The following is a 15,660-nucleotide window of genomic DNA, read 5'->3' on the forward strand; positions in this document are numbered from 1 at the left end:
TATTGGATTAGTAATTCATGAAAATTATAATAAATCCTTATGATGGGTTTGAGGTATTTTATTAATTCACACTTTAATCCCATATTAGAATGGTGATTCATGCTTCATTAAATTTTAATAGCATGTTTAAATATAAATTCATGCAAATAATAATTGATTCATGCATTTGAATTTGAGGTTTTTTCCAATTTACACTCTAATCACTTGTTAGAGTGTTGAATTATGTTTAATTGAATTATTATTATATGTTGGAATGTCAATTCATGCAATCATAACTTATTTGTGTATTTGAATTGAGAGGCTTTTTCTAATTTATAATTTAATCACATGTTAGAGTATAAATCATGCTTAATTGAATTTTAATGGAATATTGGAATATTAATTCATGTAAATCATAATTGATCTATGTATTTGAATTAAGATTTTTTTTTAATTTATACTCTAATCACTTGTTAAAGTATTGAATCATATTTAATTAAATTTTAATTGTATGTTAGAATATTAATCACTTTGAGTGTTCCTCTAATCACTTTGAGTGTTCGTACCTCTAGAGGGTGTTCATTCACATACTTTATTTTACATTTTTTACCCCTATCTAGTAGAGACGTCGACACTAGAGTCAAAGAACCTTCGTCAAAGATTTTCATGACTCGCTATGATCACTGTCAACTGCTAAACACACTTACATAGTTGGACTACCAACAATTTCAATAGAGCACAAAAATCCCCCTAATCCATCGTGGTTGAGGGATAAGTCTTTTTCATTCAGCCAGACTACCTGGTGTTGAGAATTATTCCTCACAGAGACTACTGGCAAAGTACGTACTACCTAGTGTTGGGTGTTACCCCTCATAGAGACTATTAAAAATTTTACGAGATTGGTGTTGACGCTGGTTTACAATTGACCGACTCTTTCATCCTCAATTGACAAGCTCGAAATTATTAGTGCAACCTTTCTTATCTTTTTATAGAACATTTTCTCCATGCATACTATTTTCATAATAAATATAACATGCTCAAATTTCACAATAAGTTGCACTTTTGAGTTAATACTCATAATGTTTTTCATGCATCAATATGCATTTTCAAAAATTAACATGCTTACAATTTAAAATAGCATGGATTCACATTTGAAACATAGTTTCGCTTCCTCAAACATTTATGTATTGCAATATGTATTTCAAATCATTTAAACATAAGTTATTATCAAGAATTATACAACATTCACATCAACACAATTCAATACATCATAACATACTTTTTCAATCATCCAACCAAGAACGAATCTCTGAATAATCTCATAGTCCTAGGTTGGCACTCACGTCTCAACCTCGATCTTATACACATATGTTGATCTTAGCATATATACTACATACAAATCTCATCAAAATATTTAATTAAATTACAGCTTTGAACCCGTAATCTTTATAAATAAGAATGCCAAACCTCAAGGCCTACTCATTTATTTCACATCCTCCACAGTATATCAAATTAAATTAAAATAATTTCATATAAATTATTTTGGAGTTTCTTTCCCCATTTTCAGATTTTTTGAAATTTCAGGAACAATGAGGTATTGGGTATTTCTTACCCTATTTCAAATTGTAGTATCCAAAAATTACTTAAAATGTTTGGACAACACCTGCTTTATTTTTTAGCAATAATACCTATGAATTTACTAAAATTTAAACAGTATCTAGCCGATTTTAACTAAAAAAAATAGAAATTTTGACAGAACCTCCGCTATATAAGTATAAAAAATTCAAAAGTTATTATGGAAATTTTGATAGAACCTCTGCTATATTAATATGAAAACTCCAGAAGTATTCCTAAAAATTTTGATAGAATCTTCTTTATATTAATACAAAAAATCTAGAAGTATTTTTAAAAATTTTGACAGAACCTCCCCTTGGCAGGAGCATAAATTGACTAAAATTTTGGCAAAATTACCGCATTTTTGCTTGTAAAAGAAATCCTAAAAGTTTAGAATGAAGTTGGGAGGTTCTACAAGTTCATACAAGGGCTCAGATAAGTTCTACAGGTACAAACCTTGTTTTAAAAATTTGGGCAACGGTTTCGCAGTGCTATCTTAAAACTATCGTCGGACTAAACAAACTCTATGTTGGCCAAGCTCCAAAAGTCAAATTTGTTTGGGCCGGACTGTAACATTCTACAAAATCCAACCTTTTAAAACTTTTTCAAAACCCAAAATTTCAAAAAAAATGAAATTTTTCATTCATGTAAAACTAAACATAACTTCCAAAGGGTAATGCATCAATGAGCTCATCTAGGCCCATGTTCTAATCGATGACTAATTATCGTATATTTTCGCTGCAAAAGTCTTTTCTAAATTCTGCTGCAAAGAAAAAAAATCATGAAAATTGGACAAAGTTTTGTTTTGAAAATTTGGGGCATTATAGTATCTCTTATGTGTATACTTCTCAAGTAAACAAGACATATAAATCTAGCAATTGATGGCATCTATAATCATTCTTTTATAAAAGTATAAACAAGTCAATCTCATAACCATAATATGCATTCATACATTTGTATAACCAACAGGTCAATTCTCATGACTATATTATGCACTCTTGCATTTTTATAACAAAAGAACATGTTCATTCTCATAACCTTTCTAGTGTGAATCACACACACATGCATCTCAGTTAAGTCCTTGTCATAACTCACTTGGTCAATCTTATAACCAATTTATATGTTTATTTCATTCACATGTATGCTCATATACAATGACATTCATAAACATTAGCAATCTACATATCTACATCATTATGTTTATGCATATGTCAGAAGTGATTAAAAACCTAATGCATCATTTTTTTTGTAAGTTTTAGACTCATCTAGTATAATAGAGGGTATAACCGCCCAGAAATAACCATAAGAGTGTTCATTATGTTATGTAATTTAGTATTTTCTCGAAGGCTTAATTAGGTCTATCTCATGTGGTCCACCCTGCAATGCAATGGTTTGGAGATGGACTCATGATCCTTGTATTGGTCTCAACCTGATATATCGTCGGAATAACAATCGGGCATGTATTCCTGACTCTGAAGAGTTGTGGTACTACCACCTAGGACTCACTGGTAGACTTGTCCCCTAACCTCCATGGGATGGTGACAAGAGATGCTTCTAGCCCTCTATAACTTTCAATGTCCCACGAAGCTTGTATCATCTTTTTTCCTCCAACAAAGACAAGAGATCAGAATGGATCTAGTCATCTCATTAAAATCGAGACTGATTTAACCATCGCGGAGAGCCCGGATGCTTCGATGCCTCACAAGGACCCATGGTCCAAGGTTATCTTTCATTAAGTTCATAGGTCACATTCCGATGTCATGTTTTCATTTTCTCACCACATCATGCCCTTACACATGACTTACTCAACCATGCCTTTATGCATGATACATGTCATCATCTTACCCATGCTCGCATACATGATATTTATTAAGAAAAAATATTTAAAATAGAATTACATATGACATAAGTAAAAATGTATGGTCTCATGGTGCCACCTGCAACGATGCTCATACCCGCTCCACATTGTTCATTCTTTACAGCACTGGAGATTGGGTGAGACACCTAGCTCTCATGAAAACAAAAATGTCTCATGAAGTTTGTACCATCTACCCTCTAGAAAGTAGATCACGAGTTCAATAACATATATCATCTTTCAGGTATACCCAGAATCTAAAAATTCGATAACATATACCATCTTTCAGGTATACCCAGAGTCTAACAATTTAAATTATATATACATCTATTACTTTGTTTATCACATTGTGAATTTACAGCGCACCATTGGTTACTTTTAACCACGTGCCTGGTTCAAGGCATTTCAAGTACATGCATAAATTCATGTCTTACTATACACATGTCTCATGTCACATATATACTTTGTGCTCTTACGGCACTACAACAGCTTCTCAGAATTGCAGGCTCAGCCAAATACCTGTGCATGCATACATGTAACAACAGGCATAATTCAACAAGCATTTTCATATGATATCAGTCGCATGTCATATCATACTGCACCTAATCATTGATTATGGTGCCCAATTTATTGCATGAAAATCATCATATTCTCATGCACATATGCAATTATAATATCATGTTTGCTCATTTGCTAAATAGGTGAACGTGATTTCATTACAACACAACAACAAAATAGTTGTTTCATTAATTTCAAACATTTTGTTGTCAATTAGGGTGGCCGATAACAGAAATTGAATGGACAGGAAAGAAGGTAACTCGACCATTAATAATTTTCATGGCCTTTCAAAACTGAGCCCTGAAATCCTTGTGTATTAAATATACATTTTTCTTTTAATAGGCAAATTGGGGTTAGGTAGACCCCTACCAGTTATATAACGATACCATTGGGATTTGAACTTGCAAGGTCTCCAACACAAGGTAACATGCACTAACTGTTCCTGCCAGACAAGAGGAGACCCATTGGTTCTCTTCTCCTTTTTCTTTTTGATCAATTGGGGTTGGACAAACCCCAAACTGATTTTATTTTCTCAATTTACAATTGAGTTCTTAATAGCAATGTCCTAACATTAAGTGTCATGCATTTGTATGTTAAAAGGCAAGCTGGGATTGGCAGACCCCAATCTGATATAATTTTTTTTTTTTAAAGGACCAACTGGGGTTGGACAGACCCCAAACTAATGTTGTGTTTGAAACTGCCACATCCCCACACAAGAGGACATGCACGAGCTAATCAACTGGGGATTTAGCAGACCACAATCAGTTAACGAGTGGAGCCAATAATAACCCTCCATGAGGCAATGTGCACTAACAATCCCTGCAACTATTAGGGTCCCTATTGCTAGGTATAAACATTTTTTTATATATCAGTTGGGCTTAGAAAAATCCCATCTGATTTTAATTAGGTTTACTTATGGGTTTTAAAACAACATTGTCCTAACATTGGGTCACGTGCAACCGGATATATGCATTTTTTTTTATATCAAACACACTCCAACCCATTAATGTTCAGGGTACAAAGGGAATGTGAACATGCAACATCCCAACACAAGGGAACTTGACTAGTTGGTAGACTGGGGATTTAGTTCGACCCCGACCTGTTATACAACATACCATGCAAAAAGAAAATCCAATGCATTCAGACACACGGCCAAAAAGTATAACTTTTAATCAAAATGATCCCTCAATAGAGCCACTCGTCACATAGCTGTGTACATATTTTGGAACCAGATTCATGTAAAGGCATTAACCTGCAAACACACGAGTATATATGCCTATGCACATCCATCTAACCTATATACAACTTTCACAACATTAAAATCTGTAAACAGTGCAAGATTAATTATACAATCCAAAAAGCACATTCGATAAATCTACATACAACATCAGTGTGCAAGTATATAGGATATTCATATTCACGACTATCAAAACATCACTAAAATCATAAATGAATGGATTCAATCAAGAATGTTGGTCCATAGTATAAGTATATACATAGTTGTATAATAAAAGAAATATTCATGGGTCTATGTATGATACGTTCACACCATTTATTCGATCTTGGATATCACATGGTCACCAAGTGTGGACCCATGTGCATATCAGCCCAAACTAACCTAACACAGTCCCTAGTTTTTTTTCTCTAAAGTCATGCTCTTTAAAAACATTTCTGGGCTTATTCATAGTTTAGGTTTTTCTCCTTACCAGTCATGATTCACATTTATGGCTTCATATATATTTCATAATACATATTTCTAAAATGAAAGGTATTCGTGTGTCGTTCAGCACAATGTACACACATAGGGCTCATATGTACCCACCTTAGCAGTTGATAAGAACAACCAAGATATTGTAGATCAGTTGAGTTGGATTGGCAGGTCCCCTCCTCCAAGCTACACGCCTTCCAAGCATCGCTGCTGTACCCAACCCAGCACAGCCACCACTGTATGGGAGAAGGATGAGATGAGGAAGATAGAGACATCAAGATGGAAAGATGAAGGCAAAAATAAAAACAAATGAAGAGTGGAGTGTTTAAGGGTCTCCTTCCTTTAAAAGGGGAGTTGCCTTAAAGTCACAAGAAAATAAAAAAATTCCAAACTCTATGCCCACTTAATAATTTCTATAGGCCCTTCCAAAACAAAACAAAATGTTGAGATAGAGTGAGATAGGTAAGTTCCTAAATCACCCTTATTTACTAAATTTTCTTGTAGATTTTCTACCACATATGACACTACAAAAAAAAGTGTGAAAGCGGATGATGTATATTTTCAAACCTATTGGCCTTTCTTTCTTATTTGTAGTCTTTCCAAAAAATGGTTGAGAGGGAAAGTCAATATTGGATTGTACCTTATTTAAAAATCCACCCCCACATATTAGCCATATTTGATTGACTTATTGAATATGGCAATTGGGTGAGGACATCCCACCCAACCAAGATTGGGTTTGACCCAATTGGATGCACTCTCTATTGGGCCCAATAACTGATTGGGGCCCATACGGGGGCATCCCAACCAAAGAGTCCAAATTCCTCAAGAAATACCCAAATTGATATATGAATTCACAATCTAAGTCCAATGCTCATGTATTTTAAAATCCCACATGAAATTATACATTTAACTCAAATTAAATTTGAACCCACATGAAACATAAAATTTCCATTTTTTACTTTATGGACCACTCCCAAGGTTACCTATTTATTCATGGATTTATGTACACATTTGATTCTAAGTCAAGCCGAATTTACCTTGAAATTCAAACTCGAAATTGTTTTATACTTCTGTAATTATATTCATCTTTGCTTTCACTTATAAATTCAATTCAAGTGTAATTTTACTTCAACTTAAAGTTTAAAATTAAACCGGGTTGTTGGATTAATTTTTGCAATACCCAGACTAAATTATACAAGCCAATTGCACCAAGAATTTATATTTATTTTATTAAATAAAATAACAAAAAATCATGACTATTACAGTATCCAATGACTTCGATATAAAATATATGATTTTATTAAGGTATTTACGAAGTTATAATCATAGGGAGGTTCACATAAGTTATGTTTGCATGCTTCCTAAAGACCGCAAAAAAATAGGTGCGAACATACATTTAAAATATATTATGCTCATGTATTGTATTTATTCTATTCATTCAAAAATGAACATGATCATACAATTGCATTCATTTCATTATTCAAAAAATAAACATGTTCATATAATTGCATTCATTGTTTTCATTCAAAAAATAAACATGCTTATACATTTATTTCATTCCTTCAAAAATGAATATGATCATACATTGCTTTCATTTTATTTATTAAAAGACGAAACTTGCTCATATATTTCATTCACTAAAAAATATGTGTTGCTCAAACATTGCATTCATTCTAATTATTCAAAAAATAAACTTTCACATATATTGCATTCATTTTATTCATTCAAAAAAGGAATCTACTCATACATTATTTTTATTTCATTTATTCAAAAACTAAAGTTGCTCATACATTTTATTTATTCAAAAATATGCCATGCTCATACATTGCATTCATTCAAAAATGAACATACTCATACATTGCATTCATTGCATTCATTCCATTCATTCAAAAAATAAGTTTACTCATACATTGCATTCATTCTATTCATTTAAAAACTAAACCTGCTCATACATTTCATTTATTCAAAAATATGTCTTGCTCATATACTGCATTTATTCAATTCATTCAAAAAATGAACATGCTCATACATTGCATTCATTTCATTTATTCAAAAAATGAACATGCTCATACATTGCATTCATTCCATTCATTAAAAATGAATTTGCTCATACATTGCATTCATTTTATTTATTCAAAAACTAAACATACTCATACATTTTATTCATTTAAAAATATATCTTGCTTATATATTGCATTGATTCCATTTATTCAAAAAATAAAGTCTTACTCATACATTGCATTCATTCCATTCAAAAAATGAACATGCTCATACATTGCATTCATTTCATTCATTCAAAAAATGAATTTACTCATACAGTGCATTCATTCTATTCATTCAAAAATGAATTTGCACATACATTGCATTCATTTGATTCATTCAAAAGTTGAACATGCTCATACATTTTATTCATTCAAAAACATGCCTTGCTCGTACATTGCATTCATTCTATTCATTCAAAAAATAAATATGTTCATATATTGCATTAATTTTATTCATTCAAAAATGAATTCGCTTATACATTGCATTCATTTTATTCATTCAGAAAATGAATTTGCTTATACATTGCATTCATTTCATTCATTCAAAAATGAATTTGCTCATACATTGCATTCATTTTATTAATTTAAAAAGTAAACATGCTCGTACATTTCATTCATTCAAAAATATGTCTTACTCATACATTTCATTCATTCAAAAATATGTCTTACTCATACATTGCATTCATTCTATTCATTCAAGAAATAAACTTACTCATACATTGCATTCATTTCATTCTTTCAAAAAATGAACTTACTCATATATTGCATTCATTTTATTCATTTTATTTATTTAAAAATATGTCTTACTCATATATTATATTTATTTTATCTATTCATTAAAAAATGATTATGCTAATTTAATCATTCATTCATTTAAAATTGAGATTGCTTATACATTGCTTTCATTTCATTTATTCAAAAAAAGAACCTGCTCATACATTGCATTCATTCAAATAATGAACCTATTCATACAATTATAATTGCTATCTGATAAAATGTGATTGTGATGCAGCGAGTTTGGTTACCTTGAATCATGTGCCAAAATTGGTTGGGTCATTGATGTTATTACGGATTAAAATTACTTCTTTATTTAAGGTTACGTCATGTTTAGGTTAGATGTGAGTTAGGGTTTTTAAATAGGGTTTGTAGTTGGTTTAAATGAATGTAGTTGGGCTTAGTGAGGATTTTTAAATAGGGTAGGTGGTTGGAAAGGTTTTTAGTTAGTTTTTTATTAGGTAGATAGATTGACTTTAATGCATGTCGGTAAGGTTTCATATTTTTCTCTTTTCTTCTATTTAAAGCATTACATGTAGTGTTAAAGAGTAGTGTTTTCTTAATTAAAGTTAAAAAATTTTGGAATCTCATCTTTGTGTTTGTCTTCTTGTTTGAGTGAGAGATGCTAAAGAGAGAATAAGAGAGCCGATGAATTGTGCGCTTGAACCCAGGCCAGAACATCCTTGCCCTTGAGTGCTATCGTGTTTGCATGCATGTCTGAATCGGACTATGCTGGAGCTAGTTCATTATAGAACCTCTGATCGTACCCCATCTTGTAATGTGCTACTAGTTTGCTATGTTGTCGACATTTTAGTCCATATATGACCACTTTTGGTGTTGATCGTTTTATGACTAGTATTGTGTATGTTATGCACTCGAACCATGTCCACCATGGGCCCTCATCGTCCGCATCAAATTGCTAACTGATCAACTGCAATTGCTAATTGTTTATTATTTTCCTATCCCACCCATATTATATGATCGAACTCTGACTTCCTAGAAATCTTGCTAACTGTTGACTGCTTGTTTAACTTCGCAACCAATGTTTTTTCTTCAGCTTTAAAGCAAGCAATTAAGTATGTTGCCACTAAATAACATTGATTTCATATCATCATCATCATCATCATCATCATCATCATCATCATCATCATCATCATCATCATCATCATCATTATCATCATCTAAAATATCTATCCAACTATCTATATTTGAAAAATAATTATATCAGAGGCTCATTAACTCTTCTACATAACCGGTTTTATGAGACATCAAAGCCATAAATTCATAAAAATTACTATTTCTTTAGACCATAGATCTTCAATTAGTGTGAAAGGTATGGTAGTGTACTTTAACCATATTAGAGGCCACCATTAACTATTGCATGAACAAAGCCAGAAAAATTTGGCCACAAAGCAGGAACGACGCTGCATAATACAAGATGCACCACATATAATCACACGAGTACTCACACATAAATGATTTAATAAAAAAAATAAATTAAGTTATTGAGTATGCAAAGATAACTCAAAAACCATGCAATTCTTCCATAAAATAAGTAACTCATGCCAATGTTTCAAAAAAACAACTGATTCAAGTCACTGTTTAAAAAAGATAAAAGGTTTGATTGTTAAAGATATGCTTATTGAAAAAACTCACCATTGATGATTTTTTGTGGATGAAGTGTCAGCGATGAATCACCACCTATGATTCACCAAAAATTATTGTCAAGGGAGACACGTTGGGGACCACAAAAAACTTAGTTTATAAGAAAATTGGACCTGTGTGCAAAAAAACCTTAGTTTTATACAATGAAGGTCATATTTAATGCATATCTAAAAATCTGCTAATAAAAATAAAATTTGCATTGTATTTATCTCTAATATTTGTGTTGTATCAAAAAATCTGTAAATTTCTCAAAAAAAACTGCATATAAAGAGCATATTTGCAATGACATGATTTATGAAGTTAGTACCTAATTTACTAACTTCATTTCTGAGTATGAACTTCAAGAAAAGTGAGGGTTAAAAGAGGTTTACACAGTTTCTAGTGACTTTGGTATAAAATATGTGATTTTACTAAGGTATTTGCGAAGTTACAATAATAAGGAGGTTCACATAAGTTATATTTGTGTGTTTCGTGAAGACCTCAAAAAAAATGCGAACATACATTTGAGTAATGGTTAAAAAAAGGAAAAAAGAGGTTCGCACAGTTTTTCTCAATTTTGGCATGAAATATATGATTTTAGGATTAACAGGGAATATCGCATAAATAACATAATTTTTTGTGAGCTTTTTGAAGACCGAAAAAAAAAATGTTTGAATAAATATTTAAGTGAGGTTTCGCCTTAAGCCGATAGGCAGAATGATATATTCTGCGCTAACTTCGTGAGTTTGCTTGTGTGATGGGTAAAAAGATCCTAAAAGGTTTATTATTTATGGTTTTGAACTACAGCTGGATTTCAAAAAAAATTAGGCCATTTGAGAAAATGCATCATATTTTGAAACATCCGATTTTTGGGGGGACTCACCGAAATTCTTGTGAATCCAGTAATGGCAAATACGTCTCTTCTTTCTAATGAGAGTTCAAATGTGCATTTTAGAGTTGGAGTGGACTGATTTCCAGCCGAAAATCTCGCCTCCTTCAACTCCTTCCAAACCTTATCTTCAGTCAGATAAGATAACTGTCTTCGGTTACATTCCAACTCCTGGGGTGATCTGCTCTCAAACAGAGCCTTAAGCAATCAAAAGAGACTTGCATTGAGATGTCTCAAGCGTGATATCCGGTGTTGGATACCGCATTCAACTTTGGTTACACATATAGACAGGGCCTCAACTTCTCTTGAGCGGCCCCTGCATATGAATCGGGTATCATTCCATCTAGGTGTACCCGAATCTGAACACATAACATATAACCAGGCTTGCGCCATGTTGGGTCGGGTATCACTATTCTAATAGTATCCAAATCTGAACAGATATATAACAGGTACCCAGCGGTTTGAGTCCAAGATTGGTACCAAAAATGAGTTGGTGTGAAGCCTGGTCTGCTTGCAGAGTGTAGTCATTTGGCTTTTGGTATAGAAATTGGGTAAGCATGGAATGTGCATCAATTAAAGTAGATCTGGCTTCGAGTCGGTTCACGTACAAACTAGAAATAACAATTTGGGATCGGTTTACAAAATGATTGATAATCTAGGATCTGAAACACAGATTATGAGATATGAAACTAGAAATACAATTTTTTACAACGTTTTTCCTGATATTATATTTTTCATTTCTGTTTATATTGTCAGATTCAGTTTTCCCATCCGCGTGCATTGCACCTGAGTTCCATTACTTGTAACTACAGTTTAAACCTATTGGGAGGATTGTTAGATTCTCTAGGAATTCCACAAAAGTGCCAGACCCACAATTAAGCTGAACATGGATCGAGATATGTAGTATACGATGGGCCTTTATCATATGTGGCAGCATCAAGGGGTTAGACCTTCGTGAAACCCCATGGGTCCGGATCTGGATTCAGTTTTGAAGTGCTGGTGCTGGATCTAGACCCGGGTTTAACCAAACCTACTTAAAAAACCATACGGAGGTCCGTTGTAGATCACATAAATCAGACTTGGTTCTTGCTCCATAAAAAAAAAAGTATTTTTATATTTTTATCGGTAGTGGCATTAGGATGAGCACGCATGAGTAGGCAGACATTCAAATGTCTTTTTCTTTGCTGATGAGAAGAATGAAGTACATCAAACACACAAGCAACCACACTTGCCTTTAGTTACACGTTGCTTAAGGAGGGGAGCTGTTGGAGGAGAGAAGTTCCCCATTCAAAGCAAGCTACGGAGGTGTCACATCACAACAAGAACACCAAGGTTTATTTAAAAAATAGCATAGCTATATTAATATTCAAACCCACATTTCTTGTCCTAAAGCTGTGCATATTAGCAAATTTCAGATAATATTTATGCCTCAGCATTCCTTCTACGGCTGTCTACCGAACAAAACTGGAGAGAGAGAGAGAGAGAGATTAATGGTAAATGTTCATATTAGCCTTTATGATCTTCAATCTCTTGACACTAGTAAGAAAGATCCTGCAATTAGAATAGCAAAGAATGTGTTAGAAAACTTAGAATACTTCAAGGAAGTTTAAGCGAGGCACAAGATAATTAGAGAGAGATGATTCTTACTCCCAAGGAACATCCCCCACCATCATCCAATCTCCTTCCTTATCTACGTAGGTCAATACATGCATCTCATTTGAAGATTCATGTGCCATATCATAGCCTAAACCAACTGAATGAAAAGAATGAAAATATTAGTAAAATGTCAATATTTTAAAGGAATTGCAATATATATAAAAATCAGGTAGGTCCTAAACTGTCCTAAATGACTTGAAAAAAAACATATGTATACGTGTTTGCTTAATCAGAACTTACAGATATATTTTATGTAGTCAATTAGTGCAAAACACATTAGCTGTATTTTTACAACAATCTGAAACCAATAGCTCATATTGCACTATAATTTGATGATAAAAAAATCAAATTTTCTTGGTAAATATTGATTGAATTCAATCTATGATTTTAATAAATATGCAATGATAAATACATGAAAAAGTTTAGATTAAGCAAAAAATGCCTCCAACTATTTTTTTGTTCAAATGTTTAGGATATTCAGAAACTATTAATTTTCTTATATATATATATATCACTAGAATATGAGAAGTAATGTGCACATGAACTGTGATTTTCAAATATTTTTTGTTCTTTTCTCTTGAATCTAACTGTATGGATGTGATCTAAATGCTTGGTTTTATAAGAACCCGCTCTTGAATCAACTGATTTTGATGCATAAACAAGATTTTTTAAGGCTTTAAAAACAATGGCTCATAATCTTCATAAATATTCAAGCATTCAAAAATGACATTTTCATCTAAAATACACGATCCAATGGTTGATTCCTAGCAAATTCACCATGCCAAGCACATCCAAATGGTTGGATTTGCAAAAAAGGGTTGGAAATACCCATATTTCTAGTTCTCATATTCTAGTTTCTCTCTCTCTCTCTCTCTCTCTCTCTCTCTCTCTCTCTATATATATATATATATATATATATATATATATAGAGAGAGAGAGAGAGAGAGAGAGAGAGAGAGAGATGCCTATCCAGGCATGTCTATGTACTTGGCATGGTGAATTTGCTAGGAATCAATCATTGGATGGTGTATTTTTTATGCAAATGTGATTTTTGAATGCTTAAATATTTATGAAGATTATGAGCCATTGATTTTAAAAGCTTAAAAAATCATGTTTATGCATCAAAATCGGATGATTCAAGAGCAGCTTCTTATAGATTTAAGCACCTAGATAACATCTGTACAGTTAGATTAAAGAGAAAATAACAAAGAATTCATGAAAATAGCAGTTCACAATTAGTTCTTATATATATATATATATATATATAGAGAGAGAGAGAGAGAGAGAGAGAGAAATTGGTAGCTGCTGGGACGTTAGGTCCGCATCTATGTATGCACGCATGTATCTCTAGATGTATAACATGAGAGAGAAAGAGAGTCTAAAATTATTTTGGTGGTTCCTTCAAGAAAGAATCAATGTAGTGGACATCTAGCATTCGACTGAACCGAAAGATCGAGGATCATGTGATCCCACAGTTCAATTGGGCATAAATTCTCGCAGGTGTGGGATGAGAGATGGGCTACCATACTTACAGAAAATGTTCGTCTTGAACATGTCTACGAGGGCCCTTATCAGTCCGTCATAATCACCAATCGCAAACAAGTCGAGTTTACGGCCGATGGGAACTCCTTCCATGTAAACCTTCACAAAGAAGGTACTGGGCTTCCGCACGGAGAGCTGGCTCCTAAGGTGAGATCTGATCGGCGGCCAACCAGAGAATCGGTCCCTATCACCAGAAGGATGCAACTGATGAGGCGTTGAAAGGCTAAGGCCCAGACTTAGCTCTGTACTGAGATCTCCATGCTGGTTAATTAGAGAAGAGGCCGGTGAGGAGAGAGAAGCGTAGCTGCTGCTGTCTAAGAAGGAACAGGATGAGTCGCAAGTCTCCTCCATTGGCAGAGAGAGAGAGAGAGAGAGAGAAAGAAGGAGAGAGGAAACCCCCCACCCGAAAAAGACTCTTTGGTTTGGGCTGTCGTCAGGGTGGCCTGCAAGCATACGTGGCAGATGTGACGTAGCATGACCAAAAGTTCTCTAGAGCCCTTGGCTTTCTTTTTCAACAGATAGGTCATTGGTGACTTAAATGACGAGATAGGTCATCGGTGACTTAATCACAGGTATACAAACCCTGCCACACGGACACGAGAAATGGACACGAAAACAAATTCGTGGATATTTGCCAAGAAAAGAGTCGGGTCTCAAATTTTCAGGCTTATATGATGGAGAAGGGATACTACGATATCGCCCAAGTGCCTGTCTCTGTGACAAGCCAATCACGTAGACATAAGCCTGAAACTTGTTTGGGTACCAAAATAGCAAGGTGACAGTGTAATGCTTTTGCAACTTTCATTTCCAAGATCTTAAAAAATGAGGTTTACATGATGCTCTGAAGACGGGAGCTCATTTTCTGTTATGGGTTCAACCAGTCAGATCTGCCTCAGTTAGGACCCGTTCAACTGGAGTCCTCCCAACTAAGACTACACAAATTAAGAGAGCTTTCTTTTTTTCTAAGACTCTCGGAGAAATCTGCTCAGCCTGGACTCCTACTCAGGCTGGGATTCTAGTGGGACGCCTCTTCTAGAGTCCTCTTTAGAGTGAGAACTATATGCATTTTTACTCTTTTACCTTCTTATAAATCTATAAATAGATTTACCAAGCTTAAGTTAATTTTTAATGAAGTATTTTGGTTCCTAAGGTATTCTTCCTTCATTCTATTTCAGAATTTTTGTTTCTTAGAGGGAAAGCCCTTTCTCCCTCTACTCTTCTATATTTTTCTCAGTAGCAGCCCACCCCAAGAGATCAATATTTTCTCTCTACCCAGCTGTTGGCCCTATTTGATGCAGAGCCAAGCTTGATCGAGAACAAATTTCTCTCTTTTTTGGTGTTCTCGATGTCAGATTTGTAGAAATTGTCTCTTCCTTAGGGTCATGTTTCTAATAGTGAT

At 33.6% G+C, this 15,660-nt stretch overlaps 1 protein-coding gene across 1 annotated transcript; it reads right to left on the reverse strand.

The window, feature by feature from the left end:
* Positions 1-12,396: 12,396 nt before the first annotated feature.
* Positions 12,397-14,664, reverse strand: LOC149845816 (auxin-responsive protein IAA4-like). The gene is made up of 3 exons (XM_089997746.1): positions 14,252-14,664; positions 12,711-12,816; positions 12,397-12,614 (listed from the first exon to the last, which is right to left on the reverse strand). Exons 1-3 carry the CDS (start codon positions 14,610-14,612, stop codon positions 12,551-12,553), a joined length of 531 nt encoding a protein of 176 aa, XP_089853872.1. The 5' UTR covers positions 14,613-14,664; the 3' UTR covers positions 12,397-12,550.
* Positions 14,665-15,660: the final 996 nt, after the last annotated feature.

The sequence above is a fragment of the Nuphar pumila genome, chromosome 2, assembly GCF_984573655.1.
Source record: "Nuphar pumila chromosome 2, dmNupPumi1.hap1.1, whole genome shotgun sequence".
Classification (NCBI taxonomy): Eukaryota; Viridiplantae; Streptophyta; class Magnoliopsida; order Nymphaeales; family Nymphaeaceae; genus Nuphar; species Nuphar pumila.